The sequence below is a fragment of the Mustela nigripes genome, chromosome 2 (assembly GCF_022355385.1).
Source record: "Mustela nigripes isolate SB6536 chromosome 2, MUSNIG.SB6536, whole genome shotgun sequence".
NCBI lineage: Eukaryota > Metazoa > Chordata > Mammalia > Carnivora > Mustelidae > Mustela > Mustela nigripes.
In genome coordinates, this window is record NC_081558.1 from 12015718 (window position 1) to 12037261 (window position 21544).

The 21544-nt window shown below is 50.8% G+C and overlaps 1 protein-coding gene across 1 annotated transcript; it reads right to left on the minus strand.

Moving 5' to 3' along the window:
* Nucleotides 1-2556: 2556 nt before the first annotated feature.
* On the minus strand, nucleotides 2557-21466 carry AKAP8 (A-kinase anchoring protein 8). Its single transcript, XM_059389264.1, has 14 exons — nucleotides 21357-21466; nucleotides 18862-18900; nucleotides 17388-17420; nucleotides 16641-16917; nucleotides 15731-16220; nucleotides 15111-15240; nucleotides 14829-14875; nucleotides 13725-13758; nucleotides 11669-11756; nucleotides 9338-9479; nucleotides 8943-9036; nucleotides 8360-8490; nucleotides 6653-6748; nucleotides 2557-4300 (listed from the first exon to the last, which is right to left on the minus strand). The coding sequence occupies exons 1-14, from the start codon at nucleotides 21373-21375 to the stop codon at nucleotides 3839-3841; spliced, it is 2082 nt and encodes a 693-aa protein (XP_059245247.1). The 5' UTR covers nucleotides 21376-21466; the 3' UTR covers nucleotides 2557-3838.
* Nucleotides 21467-21544: the final 78 nt, after the last annotated feature.

Below are 21544 nucleotides of genomic sequence, written 5' to 3' on the forward strand. Positions count from 1 at the left end.
AGGCTCCCTGCTGAGCAGAGAGCCTGATGTGGGGCTCGATCCCAGGACCCTGAGATCATGACCTGAGCCGAAGGCAGCGGCTTAACCCACTGAGCCACCCAGGCACCCCTTTTTTTAAGATTTTATTTATTTATTTGACAGAGAGAGATCACAAGTAGGCAGAGAGGCAGGCAGAGAGAGAGGAAGGAAAGCAGTCTCCCTGCTGAGCAGAGAGCCCGATGCAGGACTTGATCCCAGGACCCTGGGATCATGACCTGAGCCCAAGGCAGAGGTTTTAACCCACTGAGCCACCCAGGTGCCCCTGAATTCTTTTTTTTTTTTTAACATTTTATTTGACACAGTGTGTACACTTACCCACTCATGCATGCTCCCTGCTCCTGCTGAGCAGGGAGCCTGATGTAGGGCTCAGTCCCAGGACCCTGAGATCATGACCTGAGCTGAAGGCAGATGCTTAAACTGAGCCACCCAGGTGCTCCCCCCATACTTTCACCATGACCCAAGAGCCATCAGTATTTTTTTTTTTTTAAAGATTTTATTTATTTATTTGACAGAGAGAAATCACAAGTAGTCGGAGAGGCAGGCAGAGAGAGAGAGAGGGAAGCAGGCTCTCCGCTGAGCAGAGAGCCCGATGCGGAACTCGATCCCAGGACCCCGAGATCATGACCTGAGCCGAAGGCAGCGGCCCAACCCACTGAGCCACCCAGGCGCCCCGAGCCATCAGTATTAAATCAGTATAAAGCCACACCGTGTTTTCTATACCTATGAAATGCTTCAAGGATGCTAATTCCAAAAGATGCTGTTGGTTCTGAGGTTCTACTTGAACATCACTGTGCCTGTCTAATCACTACTGGGCACACTTGGAGTGAGCAAGACCCTCTTCCAGCCAAGTTGTTGGACAGTGGAAATGTTTTTTATGGTCCAAAATTTAACTGGAGAGGACTTATTAATATTGATAGTTTTTTTTTTTTTTTTTTTTTTTTTTGAAAGAGGAGTAGGAACAGAGTGGATGAGAGAGAGAATCCCAAGCAGGCTCCAGTGAGGAGCCCAAGGTCGGGCTCAATCTCACAGCCTAGGATCATGACCTGAGCCGAAATCAAGAGGACACTTGGGTGCCTGGATGGCTCAGTTGGTTAAGCTACTGTCTTCAGTTCAGGTCGTCGAGTTCTGTATTGGGCTTCCCCTGCTCTGTAGGGAGCCTGCTTCTCCCTCTCTGGCTACCACTCCCCTTGTTTGTGCTCTAATAAGTAAATAAAATCTTAAAAAAAAAAAAAGAGTAGGACACTTAATTGGGGTACTCAGGTATCCCCGACTATGCACTTTTACTTTTTTTTTTAGTGATCTCTACATGTAATGACTGTGCCTCTCAAACTTGTGACCCTGAGATCAACAGTCGCATGTTCTTCCATCCGAACAAGCCAGGTGCCCGATGTCCTCTGGAACGAGTACTTTGCTTATTACATGGTGGTATTTCCCCTTTAGTAACTGAATTAATTTCATAAAAACCCCAGTGAAATCACACAGGTCCACAATAGGATTACATGAAGCTGACATCAGGCTGCCATTTCTGAGATATTTTGGCTTGGGAATAGCAGGGATTGTCAAATCCTATAACTCCCCTTTTTTTTTTTTTTTTGAAGATTTTTTACTTGAGAGAGTGTGTGGGAGCAGGAAGTAGGAAAGGGAAAAAGCAGATGCCCCCTGAACAGGGAGCCCGACCCAGGACCTGGAGATCATGACCTGAGCTGAAGGCAGCTGCTTAAGAGAGTCACCCAGATGCCTCAGTCCCTTAATCTTCTTAAAAAAAAAAAAAAAAAAAAAAGTCTCCGGGCACCTGGGTGGCTCAGTGGGTTAAAGCCTCTGCTTTCGGCTCAGGTCATGATCTCAGGGTCCTGAGATCAAGCCCCGCATCGGGCTCGCTGCTCAGCGGGGAGCCTGCTTCCTCCTCTCTCTCTGCCTGCCTCTTGGCATACTGGTGATCTCTGTCAAATGAAGAAATAAAATCTTAAAAAAAAAAAAAAGGTCTCTATAAAGTTCAGGGCCATTGGTGTCTCACATTATCTGTGCATTAATTTGGGTTACCTGCGTATCTTCAGATGACAACCCTAAAAGTTACTTACACTTCCCCTCAGGTTTCTCATCAACCAGTGGGAAACAACTAAAGTAAGGGGCCTGCAGGTTATTCCTGTCCCCTCAGGAGACAGAAGGGCATCCCTTAGTGGTATCCAAGTACTTACTCCCATCTTGGGGAATGAGGGCCTGGTTTAAGCCAAGTTTAGAAGTAAAATGATTTGTGTCCTTTCACACTGGCGAGAGGAAGAAATATGCTGAAATTTAAATTGGTTTAAGGCTAGGCCTTGGATTATTTACGAGAGACAAAAGAGCAGTTTCAGAGTTCTGTTACCCTTTCTGAGACTACTGACGTTCAATGCCACCAACCTTTTTGCCTCAAGAGAAGAAACTTCAAAGGGCACCCGCAACCTGTGGGTAAGGCACACCAATGTAACAGTAGTGACGTTAACAATAGTGGCGCCGGGCACAGACAATTCAAAGACACCATTTTCTTACTTACTGAGCAATTTATTTGTTTCTAATTCTTATACCAACTTTTCATAAATATTCATCTCACATTTCCAGTAAAGGTCCTTGAGAGCAGGGCCTTTCTCTTCCTTTTATCATGAATGAGCACTTGGTACGCAGTAGATGCTCATGGAGCCTCCTACCATCTCGCCAGTTCCCTCTGGCCAATGCTTCCCCCAGGAAGACCGTTAAGGGTTTGCAGGGAAAACAGACCCAGAAGCAGCATTTCCAGAGGGAAGTATCTTCCACTTCTTTTGATTATATGAAAGTGTGACTGTTGCTTGCAACCCTTTAACACGTGCCAGCTTTCCTTTCCCACAGATTCAGAAACCTCTAAAGGAATAGTATTTATCTGAAATGTGTTTATTTCACTATATTCATTTCTTACAGATAGCATCTATCTATGGCAATTTATATATTTTCTATTCATGGGAGTGATACTAAGTTTTTTTTGCTTTTAAATATACTTAGGGAGTAGTAACTCAATTGAAAGGAAAAACAGGAACAAAACCCCTGAAATAACAGAGAAACACAAATGAGGTTAAAAAAAAAAAAAAAAAAGAGGAAAAAAAATAAAAAGGCCAACACAAAACCCCTCCAAACTACAGAGTGATTCACCAGAGACTATAGAGATTGGGGGAGTAACACTTTAGGCAAAACGTCCTCATTCTGGAGGGGCTGGTGGGCGGGAGTCCGAGTGCGCAGGTCCACCAAATTCATGAGGCCTTCGAGGACAGCTCATGGATGTGCCAGAACCAACATCGCGTTCACAAGATCCCGCTACATCTTGTGAGGATCTCACATACCACACGCAGTGTGCTACTGAAGCAGGTCAAAAACTGAAGCCAAAGCCAAGTCTTAAAACTTAAAAAAAAAAAAAAAATCCTGTATAAAGCAAGATACATCCCAGTATTAAGCTGCTCTCAGAAAAAAAATAAAAAAGGCATTCAGCCAGCTGCTGTATTTAACAAGCAAAATGTCATCAAAATCTAATTACCCATCTTTTATTATTCCAACTGCAGTGTAGAGAGACTTCACAGCCACGGGGAATGTACAACTTCTGCAGCCTTCGAACCAAGGCAGAAAGCCATACAACTCTAGAACACAAGCCCGTGAGGTACACTTTTTTGAAGCAAATGGCTGGGTCTCTTCACCAAATTTTGCAGCATGTTCCAGAAACACACACCCTAGTTCTGCTTACAAACAAAAGGAGAAAAGAGCAACGCGTGATGAAACACGTCCCTGGTGACAGGGAGGAGGGTCACTCTGAGGGAGGGACGTCTTTGGGGTCCGCATCAGTCTGTTCTACTTCAGCTTCTGCGACAGCTGGGGCCGGAGTTACGACCCTCACGGGGTCTTCCACCTCTGCTGCGGCCGCCTGCATGTCCCCTCCGGCCTCGGCGGCTTCACCTCCTGCCTCTGCTTCGGCACTGCCCTTCTCAGAGGCCACGCCACACGGTGCCTCCACTCCCACCAGCTGTTCGGAGTGGGGACCGCAAGCGGCTTGGGCTGCGTCCGTGGGGCCTTCCCCTTGGGCCAGCGCGTCACTGCCTCCTGGAGCTGGCGCTCCTTCCCCATCTACCGCTCTCACTGCTGCCGTAATGACCTCAGCCAACACCTCTGCGGCCACCTCCTCGGGTGTCTCCTCCTTCTCCTCACCTCCTAAATTGTCATCTCCTTCGATTTCTGCATCGACAGCTTCGCTGGTGAAAGGGTCTTCACCCTGGCCAGGAAAGAAGCCAGAAAGAGGTTTTGCAGTAGAGGCAGCTATCCGTGAGCCAAGAGACTGAAGGGAGCCCAGGGTGCCGTGTTTTTATGCTGAACAGCCAACAAGAGAAACACTTCCCACTACAGCCAGGGAGTGCGCCCAACAGGTGCTTAGCACCAACCAGATTCAGAAAAGGCTTCTCAGAAAAGCCTTGCTGCAACCGTTTTGCACCTTTTGTCTTTTAACTTTTATTTTTTATTTTAAAGATTTTATTTATTTATTTGAGAGAGAGAGAGTGAGAGAGAGCATGAGAGGCGAGAAGGTCAGAGGGAGAAGCAGACTCCCCATGGAGCTGGGAGCCCAATACGGGACTCGATCCCGGGACTCCAGGACCGTGACCTGAGCCAAAGGCAGTTGCTTAACCAACTGAGCCACCCAGACGCCCGAACTTTTATTTTCTTATTTGGTTAGCTAGGACTAAAGCAGAATGGGGAAGGCAGAATCAGGGGCTATTCTTGTTATGCATACTAGTAATTTTAATATTCACAATGGGTTTTTGAAAGATGTACTTCTCCCTCATTCAAAAGCTTTTAATATATTTTAGAATGATTTACAAGTACTTATTAATTTATTTTAAAGACTTTGAATTGTTTAAGAAAGAGAGAGGGACACCTGGGTGTTCAGTTGGTTATGTATCTGCCTTCAGCTCAGATCATGATCCCAGGGTCCTGGGATCAAGCCCCGAGTCAGGCTCCCTGCTCAGTGGAGAACCTGCTTCTCCCTCAGCTGATGCTCTTCCTGCTTTTTTTCCCTCTCTTGCTGTGTCTCTCTCTGACAAATAAATGAATAAAATAAAATAAAATAAAATAAAATAAAATTAAAAAGAGAGCACATGCATGTGAGAGAGGGGCAGAAAAAGCAGCAGACGTCCCGCTGAACAGGGAGCCTGACACATGGCTCGATCCCAGAACCCTGGGATCATGACCTGAGCTAAAAGCAGACATTTAACTGACTAGTGAGCCAACCAGGTGCCCCTATTTACAAATATCTAATACAACTGCCCCCGTTTTACACTTTTTATTCAAGCATATAGTAGTGAAGAAAGGTTCAAAAAGACTTAGGATTTCTTAACCCAATTGAAACAAAAAAGACTATTTTAAATTTTCATGTCATTTAAGTACACAGCCCTGGTTATACAGGTGCCCCATTTTGTAGGTAAGGAGACTCAGCAAGCTGCCCAAGGCCAGGATGGAATCCAAATCTGACTCTCAAAAGCCAAAATTCAGCTAAAACTGTCTCTAGTTTAGGAAATGTAAACATCATCAGCAGATCAAGAAGTGGATTTTAAAAATACAGTATTTAGGGGGCACCTGGCTGGCTCAGTCAGGGGAGCACATGACTCTTGACCTCAGGGTCAGGAGTTCAAGGCCCACACTGGGTGCAGAGGTTACTTAAGAAAAAAAAATCGGGGTGCCTGGGCGGCTTGGTTGGTTAAACATCTGCCTTTGGCTTGGGTCGTGATTCCAGGGTCCTGGGATCAAGTCCCGCACTGGGCTCCCTGCTCAGGGGGGAGCCTGCTTCTCCCTCTCCCACTCCCCCGCCTGCTTGTGACCCCTCTCTTGCCGTCTCTCTCTGTCAAATAAATAAATAAAATCTCAAAAAAAGAAAAAAAATCTTTAAAATAAAGTACAAACAAAAGCACTGACCAGCCACAGTTCTTAAATTGTTATTTAGATTCTATGCCTTTAACGGCTGGCACGAAAAGAAGAATCTAAGGACCGAAAGGCTAGCAAACAGGTCCTCGTAGTTGGGCTGTGCTGGTGCTTTACTCTGCACCCCCCACACTGAAGTCCGGGGTGAAGTGTTTAGCAAATGGGCTTCCCAAGGAGGAAGCAGGGGCTGTCCCAGCTGGGCTTCGCTCCAGGGCACCCTGTCTGGAATTCTACTATTCTGCTCCTGTCACTAAGGCTCAGTATTGTGGCAGCACTGGCCCTTCCTCCCCTCGAGCTCTTGGCTCACGGATAGCTGCCTCTACTGCAAAACCTCTTTCTGGCTTCTTTCCTGGACAAGCATCACCTAACCTGGATTTCCCTGAGTACCTTAGCATCACTTGCTCAGTATTTCGCAGATATTCGAGGTTTCTTATGGTGAGCCCGCACCGCCACACAGACCAATCAAGCAGATCATATCCCAGACCCTGGGCAAGCATGGAGGTGCAGGAAACCCGGCCCGAAACATTCCTGCACCTGGCCGTTCCTCCCAAGACTCAGAAATGCTAAATACTGCGCTCTGGATGCAGCTCCACACTTGCAGAGTCATCCTGCACTCCAGAAGCTTCTCTTGTCCACTGCACTCCTAAGCACGAACCTTGAGATATTTTTCCAGCATCTTCACTATGTGTCTGTTGTTCAAAACACTCTTAGCCACATGGAGACTGGTCTTCTTGAACTGTTCAGCAGCCAACTGCAAATGGAACCAAAGGAGAACTTTTACACATGGTGTACACAGAGGGGGACAAGAAACACTAGCCAGGCTCCCCTGAGTTGCCCTGGGGTCAGCCCGAGACAGGACGAGGACTACCATCTCTCTCTCTCTCTCTTTTTTTTTTTAAATTTTTTAATTTATTTTTTATTTTTAAAAAAGATTTTATTTATTTATTTGTCAGAGAGAGAGAGAGTGAGAGAGCAAGCACAGGCAGACAGAATGGCAGACAGAGGCAAAGGGAGAAGCAGGCTCCCCGCCCAGCAAGGAGCCCGACGTGGGACTCGATCCCAGGAAGCCGGGATCATGACCAGAGCTGAAGGCAGCTGCTTAACCAACTGAGCCACCCAGGCGTCCCTATCATCTCTCTTCACTATGGCAAGTCCTCTGATGCCAGACTCCAGTAATGAGAGAAAGGTGGCCCTGGAGGGATAGTGGAACTGAGAACATGAGGCAATGCAGAAAAGTCTGATGAAAGATAAGAGCACAAGGACACCACAGACATCCAGGCCCCCTGTGCATGAGCAAGGACAGAATGAGGACACCTGCAGACAGACAGCTGCTGTGTGGGCTCGGTGTAGCAGAAGGGCAAATTTTTCTTTTCAGTTTTCTGAGTTTCAGTGACAAATTCAGCCACGGAAGTAGGAATGCTGCAACTATTTGGCTGTTTTAGAGCTCGACACATTCAAATGATAACCCCTTGTTGGTACGATGCTCTCTGGATGATCTTTCATAAACTAGCAGATTCTAAGGCAGGAGTAAGGACAGGCCTTAAACCAGGGCTCAGCAAGCCAGAGGCTATGGGCCAAATGTGGCCACGCCCATGCTTTACATCTGGATTCTGCTGCTTCTGCCTACTAGCAGCAGCTGTGAGGTGGTAGAGACCCTGGGGCCTGCAAAGCCAAAGTCTGTGATTTGACTCTTTATGAAAACAACAACAACAACAAAACAACTAAAACCGGGCTCCTGGGTGGCTAAGTTGGTTAAGTGACTGCCTTCAGCTCAGGTCATGATCCCAGGGTCCTGGGATCGAGCCCCACATCGGGCTCTCTGCTCAGCAGGAAGCCTGCTTTCTCCTCTCTCTCTGTCTGCCTCTCTGCCTACTTGTGATCTCTGTCTGTCAAATAAATAAGTAAAATCTTAAAAAAAACAAAAACAAAACCACACACACACAAAAAACCCCTGGTAATACCAAGCTACACATTTAGTCTTGGGCCCCATCAGCTAAGTAGGACCAAGTCAGTTCTTAACTATGGGTCCCCTCAAGCCACTGTGCTGTGGACAGCCCTCGGCCTCTGCTCCCAGGAAACCCAGTTTGTCAGCAACTGGGAAACGCACTTGTGTGGTTTAAAAGGAACATTCTTAACCAGGAGAATTTCAGCTACTCTAAGTCAACCCTAACCAACACGTTTTTTTCACAATTTAGTAGAAACTGGAATGCCTCTTAGGAGCACTGAAGAAATCACAGACTCAGCGGACTCCATCAAGACCGCCTGAAGATGCCAGCATTCCCTTCAAGACACAGAAGGCTCTGTGCCCCACCGCTGGCGGCCTGTAAGTCCCAACCTGGCCCGGCCCGGGGAGGGGACTCACCCTGCGGTTGTGATTGTGGTCCACCGAGTGCAGGTGCCGCTGGAGGAGCTGATGCTGCGCAGGGATCAGCATGTCACAAGCCAGGCAGTGAGCGGCCTCTATCTTCTTGAAAAAGTGCTCCTGGCCAATCCCTGTTGATAGAACCCAAGTCTGGTACCATCTGGGACAGCTGGCAAGTGATGCTCTTCTCCTGCCCCCAGAAGGGCCCCCATATACTCCCAGCAGTCCCAAAGGACCAGGTTAGGACAGCATCTGTGGGGCCATCACCGTCCTCCAGCATGGGTGTGTGGACAGAAGCCCTTCTATACCTGGGGATCTTCAACATTTTTCATCCTTCTCGTCATTTTTTTTTTTTTTTCCACAAGAAGAAGGAAAAAACACCAGAGGGCTTCCTATCAGTCCAATAAGCTGCCAGCAGCCATGTGACATTCATCAGGCCATGCTCACAAGGCTCTTTCCATCGCCGAGTGTCCCACCCGAGGGTCCTCCCGTCACACTCTCAGCAGCCCTGCGCTGGGCCGGCTCTGCTATGCCTCATGTCTAAGCAGCACATGGAATGGTGCGCCCCAGCATCACAACTCACCTTTGAAAGGATCTGGTTTGGGTTTTGTGCTTTCTTTGTCCATTAACTCCTGACGCCGCTTCTCAATCTTCTTGTTCCTGTTTACGATGTACTCCTAGAGGAGATGTCACCGAATGAAAAGAGGGCAGCATGGTGTGTGTGCCTCTCCCAGCTACACCAGAGGCAGTCCACCAAGGTGGCTACCAAGCCCCCGGCAGAGGACAGCTCTGTCTCAGCTACCCCACAGATGGGAACTACAATGGCTGGAGTGCTTAGCTGTCCCTCAGACTTGGAACTTGTCTGCTGCTATTCTGAAATGTCCAGGCCTCTTATTTCCCTTCCCTCTCCCTTCTCTGTGAGGGATCAATTTCTGGAGGACCATCAGGAAACCGCGATTGAGGTCAAGTGTGCTTTACCTGGAGGAACTCCACCGTCTTGTCAGGGAGTTTGGTACTGATAAACCTCAGTGTCTCTTTGTGAAATTTGCTTTGCAGATGCTTCTGGATTTCTTCATCTTCAAAGCTACGAAACTTGCACACAGAGCAGGCAAACTGAATCCTGGAGAAAAGATGAAAAGAATGATGACCAAACAATCATCAGCTCATCTTTGGTCAGAATGGAAATGGAAACGGGGAAGCAATTTGCCAAGACTTTTGACGTTGTGTGGGGCGCCAGAGTAGCAGACGCCCCAGGTCTCCCTATCCTGAGAATGGGGGTGCAATCCTGCAAGCGTTTTAGGAAAATGATTCATGCACCACACCCGTCTTTTTGGCCCAAGGGCCCATAAGAGAAGACACTAAGGTGGAGACTTTCCAAACTGTGGACTCCCTGAAGGCCCCAGACCACTGCTTGGGGAGGAGCGGATGCGGGTGTAGTACCTAACTCTAACTTCTTCCTGCGCCACCAGGATAGTGCATGGGAACCTCATTTTAGTGTGAGGGAGAAATTCCTGAAGACCTTCCACGATTTAAAACTCACAAAACCAAGAACAATTTTCCCCTGGGACTTAACATTAAGACCTATCATTATCAAAATCTACAGCTAAAAACCATAATCTTTGTTGTATACTTTAAACCTCACAAATGTAGTCATATTATAAAGAGAACAGCCAACAAAGCCCTATGTCCTCACAGTAGAGGCGCTGCTTCCCTCTGCTATGCTCAGGCAGCTTTGGTGTATCTGGGTTAATAGCATAAGCCCTGTGGCACTCAGGATTCCACATCTACCAACTCAGACTTCTGCCAGCTCCCAATGCCTGGCTTCTGACCTCCGAACAAGGCACAAGACACCTGGTTTTGCATATATACTCTCGACAGAGGAGTGATTTTTTTTTTTCTTTCCCTAAAGGTTTTATTTGTTTATTTGAGAGACAGAAAGTGAGCAACAGAGACAACACAAGCTGGGGGAGAGACAGAGGAGGGGAGACCGATTTGGGGCTTGATCCCAGGACTCTGGGATCACAACTTGAGCTGAAGGCAAGGGAGATGCTCAAGTGACTGAGCCACTCAGGCACGCCCCTCAATAAGAGGAATGAAGGAAAAAGCTCTAGGGCCCTATGAGTACGAACAGGTATCAGGAAGCTATCAAAGAAGTGTGGGGTTCCTGCTTCAGCTTTACCACCCCTGTAACAATTTCTCCAAGTCTCTTTGAGGACCTTCTGTCCCTAGGGTGGAGTCTAAAGATTCCTTCTGAAAAAGTCATCTCAGTTCTCTTAAGGCATGAAAATAATATGACCTAGTCATCATGTATTCATCTATCTGAAAACAAAAATTTTGATGAATTTCTGTTTAACACTCAGAAGATCCTACCTTCTAGTTCCCAGCTTTCTTGCTCTACTGTTGGCTCTTTTTTAAAAACTTAAAAAAAAAAAAAAAAAATGTATTTACTTGACAGAGAGAGAGACATCACAAGTAGGCAGAGAGGCAGCAGAGAGGGGAGGGGGGAGTTCCCTGCTGAGCAGAACGCCCAGATGTGGGGCTCAATCCCAGGACCCTGAGATCATGACCTGAGCTGAAGACAGAAGGTTAACCGTCTGAGCCACCCAGGCACCCCAACTGTTGGCTCTTTTGCTAAAGTTTCTTTTGCATTTATTTGCACAGAAAAAGCACCACCCCATTTGAGCATTAAGGGCAAGGATCCCCCCTTACGACAGAAGGAGAGCCTGTGTGTAGAAAAACCACACGTGGTCAAGGCCTGAGCAACCAAGGGCTCCCGTGGCCACCAGTAGTTTACATCTCTAGTCAGTAGTCACCTGATCACTGGAGAGACAGAGAGGCACATGGTGTGGTCACCCCAACACCCTTCGCACTTTTGTAATTCTTTTTCTGTTTAGAGACAAAATCTGTAAGATACTATCCTTGCATACGTAACTGCCATGTTGAACTCTGGAGGTGGTCTGGATTTGGATAAGACACCCAAAGCACCTTCTCAGCAGTTCTGCTGAATGAAGTTCACCTCTCCGGAGTGACACACACAAACCAGGGGCAAGGAAACTCGCGGGAGGGGAGCAGAGAGCAAGAGAGCCCCCTGCTGGATACATGCGGGCCACAGAGACCCACTGGCAAGAACAGAATGCCATCTGTTTCCCCAGTTTTGTCTCCTCTCCACCTGACTCGGATTTCCTGACAGGCTCCAGAGGCAGATCAAACCGAGCTGCTCCTGCATTGTGGAGTGAAGACAGATGGGCTCCGGAGAACCCTGCCAGTGCTCAGCTTCCGGCCAACCTCCCACGTTGCCTGCCTCCTCACCTGTCGGCCGCTCGGTCTCGCATCCGGTCTCTCCTCCTTTGCTTTTCTCTTCTCTTCTTTACTTCATCATCCTCATCGTCCTTCTCTCCTGCAACAGATAACTTCCTTCGAGATGCCCTGAGGAGCCCACAGAGGAGCTGAGCACCAGGGCCTTGATGGGGGTGGGGGGCCACAGTATGGCCACTACGCCCCCGTACCCGCCGCTGCCTCCACACAGGGCAGGGTCAGGACACCCTGAGGCACCAATAGTCTGTCAAAGGCTCCCAACAGGGATGTGCCTTTGATGAGAACCCTTGGGAGTTCCCAGGGAGTCATCTTACTTCCCCCCCATGGCCTGATAAGGCTGGGATGGGCCAGAGACCCAGTCCGCCCATCCCACTCACACTGTGGCCCACCTGCTCTCTTGTCCTTTCCTATCCTGCTTTTCCGATCCAGTGCCCTACCATTGGGTCTTCTCCCAAAGTCACTTAAGGAGAGAGAGAAGCAGTTCTTCCCAGATAAAGAGGCAGCAGCTGGAAGGCCTCAGAAAATAAAGCAAGCCACTCTACCGCCCTCCGTCCCACCTCTGGGTGGACCATGACGACTGTCCCGTCAGGCTCTTCTGAACTAGGGCCTCAGCAGGTCTGACAGTCCTTGCTGGCCCAAACTCTATCTTCCACTCACAAAAACAGTCCATCTAGGGCCTTCCCAGGGCTACGAGGGAAGCAGTCCTAGAAACAAAAGTGGGAAGAGACCAACTGGTCCTCCGTCGTCCCCTGGGGCCAGCGCAGGAGCTCCTCCGAGAGCTGTGCAGCCCAGCGTCCCAGCGTCAGGCCAGGCCAGGCCAGGCCAGGCCACTGTGGCTCAGGGCCAGGGCCAGACACTAAGGAAAGGTTGGATAAGCATCTGAACTGTAACCCCTACCCCTGATGCCAGTCACGAGACTGTCCCACGAAGATGGCGACCGGCGTGCGCTGCTCAGAAGCCTCTCAAAAGGGCGTGTGGGGTTTTTGGCAAGAGGTCACTGCCTGAAACTATTACTGCTGTTTAATAGCAAAGTCATCCCGGGTAGGCAGCAGGACCTGCGCGCAATAAACATGTCACCTTTGCTTTAGCATCTGCCCTGCTGCACGAGCTGCTAAATGCTGTGTGGTCCCAAGCTACAGGCATAACTGCTTCAGGACTGAGGCGGGAGGACCTCAGCAGGGTGGCTCGGCCTGAACACACAGGAGGAGGATCTAAGCCAGGGGCCTGCAGACTGACGGGAGCAGAGCCACAAAGGAGGCAGCCTGTCATTCTTGGGGAAAAACAGCTACGGACAGACCCTTGGGAACAGGAAAAGAAACAAGTGGTTTCTGGGTAAGCTCAAGGCCACATAGTCTCAGGCTGCTTCTCCATGGCCCGTCAAAAAGGTTTAACTTTGCTCTGCTCTTGCCACTTATTTTGGACTTGCAGGTGCCCCGCAAGGGCACTGGTGAGCCCTGCTGAGCAAGGACAATCTCTGGAGGATCCTGGGCTTGGGTGTACCTGACAGGTCTCCCCTCCCTCCTCCCCCAGCTCCCAACCGGGGCAGGTGTCTAAACTCTGTCCTGCACAGCAGGATGACTGCTGCTGCTGGCATCCCCACCACAGAAGCTGAGGGCACAAGCCTGGGCTGGCAGCCGAGAAACTATGAGGAAAGAAAGAAGCCCAGGAAAAGACAGTAGAGGGATCTGCACTGGCCAATAAGTAACACAGAAGATGGGCTGGAGAGCGCCTTTCTTTCATTTCTGAGACTCTCCCTTCCCTACCACCGCAAGCTGTTGTAGACACTCAGAAATGAGGTGTTCCCCCAGCCCCCCGCCACAGCCTCCCATGAAGTGAGGCAAACAGATTTGTTTCCAACAAGTGCTCTTCTAAGCACTGGAGTAGGGCCTCACGGTGAGCGCCATGGCCAAGGCCCACCCAGTGGCCATGGCCTCTCTTCTGCCCTGAGCCACCAGTCCCTGCATCCAGGCCCCAGGCTTGCTCAGAAGGCCAGCCCGGCCTGAGCTGAGCAGACAAAGGAAAGCTCAGAGGGACACCAAGCAATGCCTACCTCTCTGCCTCCCGGGGTCGAAGAATTCATCCTCCTGAAAAAGGGAACACACAAAGTCGGACTATGAGGTGGAGTTTCCGTAACTTTCTACAACCGACCTAGCACCCTGCCACTACCTGGTCACAGTGTGTCAGGACAAGTCCCAGGGCAGTGGGAGAGGCTGAGCGTGTTCTGTCACTGCTCCTGGTTGCCTTCTGAGATTCTGCAATGACCAGCTGCTTTTCTAGTAAAGTCACTGGCTCTTTTCTGGTTCTTTCTACGGCTAAAGAACTGCCCTTGGTAATTGTGTGCCTGCGCAGTTCTGCACGTGGGAGTGCCAAGAGCCCATCCATCAGCTCTATGTCATGAAACCCTGACTGACAGGATGCTAACTCCAGCAAGCTTTACCGAAAAAGGGCTTTACCATGTTCCCTAGCCTTCTGTTCATATTTACCAAAGGCTGTAACAAACCAGGTGTGGATTAAAAATGATGCATCTGTAACTGAAAATCGAAACATTGCCCATTTCTTAGACATTCAGCTCAAGATTAAATAAAAGTCACCAGCAGAGACACAGAGATTCCCAGACTCAAGATCTAAGCAAACCAATTAGGGAGTAAGACACGCCCCCCCCCAGCCCCAATCTGACCATCAGAAGCACTTGGTCGAAGCCTTCACACATCCAGGTCTCCAGGCTACCCCCAGACATGGATTAGAGTTTGCAGGGGTAGCAAAGGCTCACCACCTAGGTGCTCGTGTGTGGTCATGGCTCAGGGGTGGCCTTTAATGCCTATCTCCTGTGACTGGCTTTAAGGGCTGATGACAAGGAGGCAGCTGAGCACCAGCACAGGGGTGGCAGGACACGAGTTTGAAAGTCTCGGCCCGCGTGTGGCTATGCAAATCACTGACGATACAGGAATGGCCGGGGTTTTTTCCAAGAAGGAAGGATTGTCATGAGTGCAAAACTCTTAGAAATCTAGCTGCAAGTCAGACTATTAAATCCACTCACAAAGCAATCAAGTCTACCACAGAAGCTGTTCCTGCCTCTTTGGGAGAAAAAGGCTAAGTAAAGAAAAAATCCCACACTAGAGAAATAAAAAAGGGTGACCAGTGAAGATGGACTTACACCCCTGAATTCTTCATCTCCTGACCGGAAGTCAGCAGCTCCATCATCTACCAGACACAAAGGAGAGAGAAAGTCAGCCCCTTGGGAGTTGGTCCACTCCTTGTTTCACCCTCCTAGGCTCACTGTCCAGAGTGACCATGCTTGTGCTAACTGCAGTGGGGGCCACGGGAGACTGGGTGACACGCACCACCCTCGAGTTCAACACATGTCCACTATATGTACGGGCGGGCAGGTAGAGTACTGAGCAGGAAACAGATTCATCCCACACCCCCCGGGGCCTACCGTTTTCAGAAAAATCTCCTTCGCTATCAGCCCGGGCCAGTTTGGCATCTGGCTCATCGTAGATCTGGAACTGCTTCCGTTTTCTGCCCATGCTGTCTGGGCCACAGCGGTCAAACCCTCTCCGCCTGGGCTACAGACACAAGCACATCTGATGTACCGCTTACCGGGACCATTAAGATACCCCAGAGAAACGAAGAACGGAGAGGTTATAACATCAGAGAAGAGGCAGAAAAGATATTTCCAGAAAACAAAGGGAGAAGACATAGTTGAGCCATGCCCCCATCCCCAATTTCATGCCACGCAGAAGTCAGACACAGAAGGCCACATGTTATGACTGCATTCACATGAAAGCTTGGGAGAAATGACTCTACAAAGATAGAAAGCAAATTAGTGCTTGCCAAGGCTGGAGGCGAGGATGGGGAGTGACTGCTAATGGCAGAGGTTTGCATCTTTCCCAGCGGATGGAAATGTTATAAAATTAGATGCTGGTGAAGGCTGCACAATTCTGTACGTTTTACTAAAACCTGATCATGCACTTAAAAATGGGTGAATCTTACAGGACACAAATTTGCCTCTACCTAGCTGTTTGAAAGGCAGATTAGAACTTCCTGAGGGCTTACCCGATCCCTCATCCGGGTCTGTGACCGGCCACATCCGTAGGACACCGAGTTGTCATAACCGCCGGCCCCCTGCATGCCCATTACACCGAAGTCAGGGGCCACGGACTGGGAGAACAGGGAAGGCGGTGGCCGGCTGGGGGAGGGGCCTCCCAGGCCCCGCCCACCCACATAGTTCAGTTCTGTCCAGGGAGCAGACAAAGGCTCTGAGGGGGCTGCCGGCGGCATGAAAGGGTCGCTGCGCATGAAGGTGCTGGGGTTGCTCCGGTCCTGGAAGCGGCCCTGGCCCTGGCCCCGGCCCCGCATGAAGCCATCAAGGGAGCCCCGCTCACGGGCTGGGTCTCGGCAGTCACTGTACTGACTGCTAAAGCCACCGTTTCGGTCAGGCCCCAGGTCAAAGTCATAATCGTAGCTATAGCTGGGGCGATAAGGATGGTGCTCGGGGAGGCAAGACCTGGAGTCATAGGACTCGAACGACTGGAAGCGGAAGGAGCTGGAAAGGAAGCATAACCGTCACTATAATCCAGGTACAAGCCCAGGTCTCCTTCACAGCTGGCTTCCCTATATTCAGAACAGCACACCACACCACCACAGAGGTCTCCTCAATGCTGAGAAGGCACAACATATAAACCCCTTGGACATTGCTGAATGAGGTACATGAAACCCTTGGCCACAAGAACAAGACCTACAGGTACCTGACGCAGATAAGAAGTCTAGCACTGGTGTAGTTTAGCTAAGCCCCACCACCCCAGACACAAATAGTCCCACTGTGATGCCTCTGCCCAACTCATCTACTCCACACTCAGGAGGGAGCTGGGGGAAAGCCCTCCCCGGAAGAGGGGGTCCCCACTGTCATCTGCACAAAGCTGGGGCTGGGGGGGATCCTCAGGGAAGGGACCAAGTTCATAATCACCTCTCCCGGTCCTGCATGCCCTCCCCACCGCCGCTGCTCCCGCCCCTGCCTCCTTCCTTGGACATCATGTCCAAACGCTGGTTGATCTTGGCAATGAGGGAGTCGGAATTGTCGGTGCACGGCTCTGGGCCGTAAGAAGCCATGTGCACGGCAGGGCCCCCAGCTCCCAGGCCATCACTGGCCTTGGTGGCCTCCCATGAGGCTGGGCCATAGCTGTAGGTCGCTCCCGTGTTGACACTGGTGTTCTGTGCGCCATAGTAATTGTAGTTTTCATAACCTGCCACAGGGAGGAAGAGCCAAGCCACAAAGTCAGTCTATGGCAGACACATCTGGGGAGAAGCACCCACTACCCACACAGAAGGAAGAGTGTCAAGGAACCAAGTGTCACTGGCATCACCCCACACTGTGCACATCGCCTGCCAAAAGACACCAGGAGAAGGGCAACGATGCAGCCTCAGCAATAAGCGGTAGGTTTTCCATGCCAGATGTGAAGTCTTGCTCCTCATCCAAAGCCAGAGATGGCTGAGAACGCACAAGCGGCAGTGGGGGCTGCTGCTCCCAGAACACAACCACAACCCTGGCCTCCAACAAGTTCTCCTTGAGAATGCCTGGACCTGCCAAGTCTTCAGGAGATCTATGAGCCCAGCTAGAATGGGAGATGGGGATGGGAGGTCCCTGTGTCCCAGCCCTTCTGGGTAGCTGACCAGAGGAACATCTTGCCCACTCACAGACACCCAAAGGGCCTACCTTGCCAGCTGGCCACACCAGTTCCGTAGGCACCTTAGAGGAAACAAAAACAGACAAGAGCTTTGTATACAGAGTGAAGGTACCTGAAATAGCCCCGCTAACCATCCCCTCACTCCACTACACACAGGTCCAGGGCCGCAGGCGGCAATCTGTGGGAGGCACCCCTGGCTGTCCGATAAGGCCAGGAATGGCTGGGGCCCACCAGCTGTAAAACTCATTTCCTGTGTGGAGCACTCAGTTAAGCATAACCAAGACTTCTCTTGCAGGCAAGCCCCGTCTCCCCGAGTAGGACAAGCGGAAAGGACGCCTGCAGCATTCCCAGGAAGTGTCCAGCGTGGGCCACCAGCCAAGAGGCCAGATCCCCTTGGCAGAGCCCTTCAAAAGTGCCAGTTCTCACCAGCAGCTGGAGCTCAGGCACCATCAACACAGACAATGTATCAGTGGAAAATCATGTCCCCGACTCAACTGAGGAAGGGGACATTATGTACCCTAGTGACATGAAGGGCCTCTTCCTTTAAAACTTGGTGATGGGTGAAAAAGTGATTCCACCACCCCCAATGGTGCTAAGGGCAAGTTCCGGGCTCAGAAAACAAGGAGGGCCCTCAGCCCATCCCCTGGAACAAATGCTGGCAAAAAGCAGAAAACTTTGCCACCAGGAAGGACATTTGGGTCCTTCAAGCACAGAGAGCCTCGTGATCTGGATTCCAGAGCAGGGGCGGAAGTCAAGCCCCCACGTCACATCTAGTCCGCTGCCTGTTTTTGTACAGCCAACAAGCTAAGAATGGATTTTACTTTTTTAAATGGTTGCAGATTTAAAAAAAAAAAAAAAGAGTATTTCATGACATGAAATGCATTCTTTGTGTCCTTTATATACTTATCAAAACTCACAGAACCATGCAACCAGTGAGTATAACTGTGGATCATAACTAACAACAGTGTATTGACACTGACTTGTTGCTGAGAATAAATGTTTCCCACTAATGCTAAATATTAATAATAAGGGAAACTCCTGGGGTGAAAAGTAGCGAGATCATATGGAATCCTGTACTACCTGCTTAATCCCATAAATCTAAAACCGTTGAAAAATAAAGTCTATTAGTCAAAAAAATCTTTCATTAACCCCCTGGCTATTTACTTAGAATAACCCAAATGCCTAAAATAAAGACTATCACACATGAAAATTACATGGTATGCAAATTTCAGCGCTCTTAAGTAAATATCACCAGCACACAGCCACATCTATTTCTCTATAAACATCTCTGTGACTCCTGCATCACAGAGACTGTGTAGCTCCCAGAGCCAAAACAAACTTCACTGTGTAGCCCTTTACAGAAAAGGTCGCTGGATCCGCAGGCTAGCGCCAGTCCCCCTGTCAGCCTCTCCAGATTATAGTTCACGGTGTCTAGGTTTGTTATGATGGTACCTCAGATCAGACCTGCGGGGGTGGAATCTGTGCCTCCCCATAAGGTCTTACCTTGGGTGTTGGCAGGTCCAGTACTCCATGCCCCATAGCCTGCGGAGAGAAGAACTGTGAGTTACGATCCTATTTGTCACGCTAGACAAGAGGTGCTTCTGAGGTGCTCTGAGGAGCCAAAAGTGATCGCCTTTAAGGAGAGTTCCATGTCAGCCTCACGAGGCACCAGAATGCACACTGTCCCTCTAAAAATTCTCCACAGCTGGTTGATTCGCATTACCACACTCCACCTGCCTGAGGTCAAAGCAGAAAAAGAGTTGGGGAGAATAGGCTTTGGGGCCAGCTCTGCAGGCAGCCTGCTGAGGGACCGTGGCCTAAGTCTCAATCCACAACTTAGGAGAACACAGGACAAAATGCCAGCTGGCCTGGTAGGAGGACACAGTTGTGTCCATACCCTGGGGGCGGTTTGGCTCACCAAGCAGCCCTAAGTCCCCCATAACTGAAAAACAAAGTTCAGAATTTGGAGACGACAACAGTGCCACTGTAGGCCTCACTTCTTTGTGACTTTGGACCCTCCAATGCTCCCCTGGGCCTTCAAGTCCCAGGGCTTCAGCCTGGCCTAAGGTATCCAGGCAGCACTCCTCTCTGTGGTGGCTTCCCTTGCCCCTGTGGACTCCCATGACAGCATCTGTATGGGTCTGTCATTTCTCTGTCCCTGGAACCTCAGAGCTGGGAAAGGGCAGTTATTCACACCCGTCAACAATCCCCAACATTACAGAACAGGAATACACCCTGTCTCTCTCCCCAGAGCAACCCAAGCCACTAGCTAAGTGTCCAACGTGTGCTGACACATGACAGGCACTGAGCATACGTTAGTGTCCCTGAATGCCATTTAGAGATTAGAAAGCTAACGCCTAAAGGTTAGGGTCCTTGATCCAAAGACATGCCGCTGATGTTTGCCCTCTCCAGACTACAGTCTCCCCATGCCACACAGCCTTCTACACGTGTGAGGTAGAAAGACCAAGCAGCGAGTCTATCAGCAAATGGCCAACTACGGGGTGCTGGTCTAAGTTGCATACGCTAATCACATAACCTCACAATGCCCCTTTAGGTGGGTAATAATTACCCTGTTGTACCCAGAGGCTCAAGTGGCTGGAGAATGGAAGAACTGGGACCTGAACTCAGATCTAGATACCTACTACAGCCAGAGAACAACTGTCAAGACTCAGGAAGTCTGAGAAATAACTCTAGGTGCCAAAGCTAGGAAGAATTCAGGGAGGCCCCACCACCTAAACTGAGTCTGAAGGGTTTTGGCAAACAGGAAGTGAGGGAAACAAAACCTCTTCATGCTCAGGGTGTGTACACGGGGCAGGATTACTGTCTGAGAGATCTGGTGAGAAGCAGGCAAAAAATTGCGAGACCCCATCAGATTGCAGAAAAGACGGGAGAAGCCAGGGTGAGGCACCCCTGGACCCTGGAGGCAAACACACCGTGCACCTCAGGACCTCCCTTGCAATTACTGCTGCTGGATCCTCACACTGCCACCTTTCAAGATCTGTGCCTTCCCTAGCGGTTGCGGCCGAGATCAGACTGCTTGCTTCTCCAAGCTCACATACTTGGATAAGGACTGCACCTTGTCAAGTCCTAGCCCACGTATTCCAAAGCTCGACTGCTTCCTCCCGGCAAACCTGACTTCCAGCACGGAGTAAATGCCTCCGAGGAACCTCTGATTCTGGACACTGAGACCCGGCCGCTAGAGAAGATCCGTCCTGCCGGAGGCTGCGAGGCCCAAGGGGCACACACTCCCTCTTTCACAGCTCTCAGCCACTTCCAGGCCACCCTCCTCCCCGTCCCCAACGCACAAAAAGACACCCAACACCTGACCGCGAAGTCTTGTCCCTAGGCCAGCACGAGTCCTGCACAGGGCAGGAGTCCGCTGAGACTGACCCCTGCAGAGACCGTGCTCAAAACCACTGCGCTGCACCGCGGGACTGGAGGAGAAAGGTCTGACGCCGCGCCGCCCGGACGGCTTCCGGGACCCGCGCGACCGACCACGTGCACCGCGCGCAGGCCCCCGCGAAGCCCCACAGGCCGGAGACAGGCACCCCAACTCCCTCGGGCTCCAACCGCGGACCCCGCGCCCCACGAGCTCTCGCTGTGGCTCCGCCCCCGGGCGCCGCCATTTTGTGGTCTTCGGAAGGGGAAGGCGGGCCTCCGAGCGGCGGGGTCCACCGACCCAGCTTCGCTGGGGCTGAAGGGTAGAAACGGCCAGGACAGCCCCAGGCGCCCCCCGAAGCCCGCCGCAGCGTCTGCCCGCCAAACCCCGCCCGCCTCCTCAAGCCTGGCCGACCAATCCGCACGCAGCGCCCCGGGAGCGACGGCTCTTAGGTCCAATGAGCAGCGCGCGCGCGCGCCCCGGCCTCCTCTCCGCGAGTCGGGCTGGAGTAACCGCGCTCCGGCGTAGGCCCGAGTCCGCGGCCCTCTACGCAGCCCTAGCTGCGTTGCTGAGGGAGCACCCGTCTGCCTCCACCCCACATTGAGCCACCCCGACGAACCTCCGTAGCCCTGCTCCATGTCTTCAGCTCGGCCCGCCAGCAGCCCCTTTTTCTAGGCTGCCACAGGACGCATGCGCTCAACACACCTTCCGCCGCCCGCTACTGGAAGACCAGGCGCATACGTCACTCCTTCCGCACACCACCATTGGCTAGCTTTCACTGCGCACCCACCCCTGTCTCCCCTGCGG

What these genes read in the sequence shown, in the direction of transcription:
- AKAP8 (XM_059389264.1), bottom strand. An exon ending in AGGAGATTTTTCTGAAAACG is followed by an intron (nt 14,876 to 15,110) that starts GTAGGCCCCGGG and finishes TGTGTCTGGTAG; the next exon opens with ATGATGGAGCTGCTGACTTC. An exon ending in CGAGACCGAGCGGCCGACAG is followed by an intron (nt 9,480 to 11,668) that starts GTGAGGAGGCAG and finishes TCTTTTCTCCAG; the next exon opens with GATTCAGTTTGCCTGCTCTG.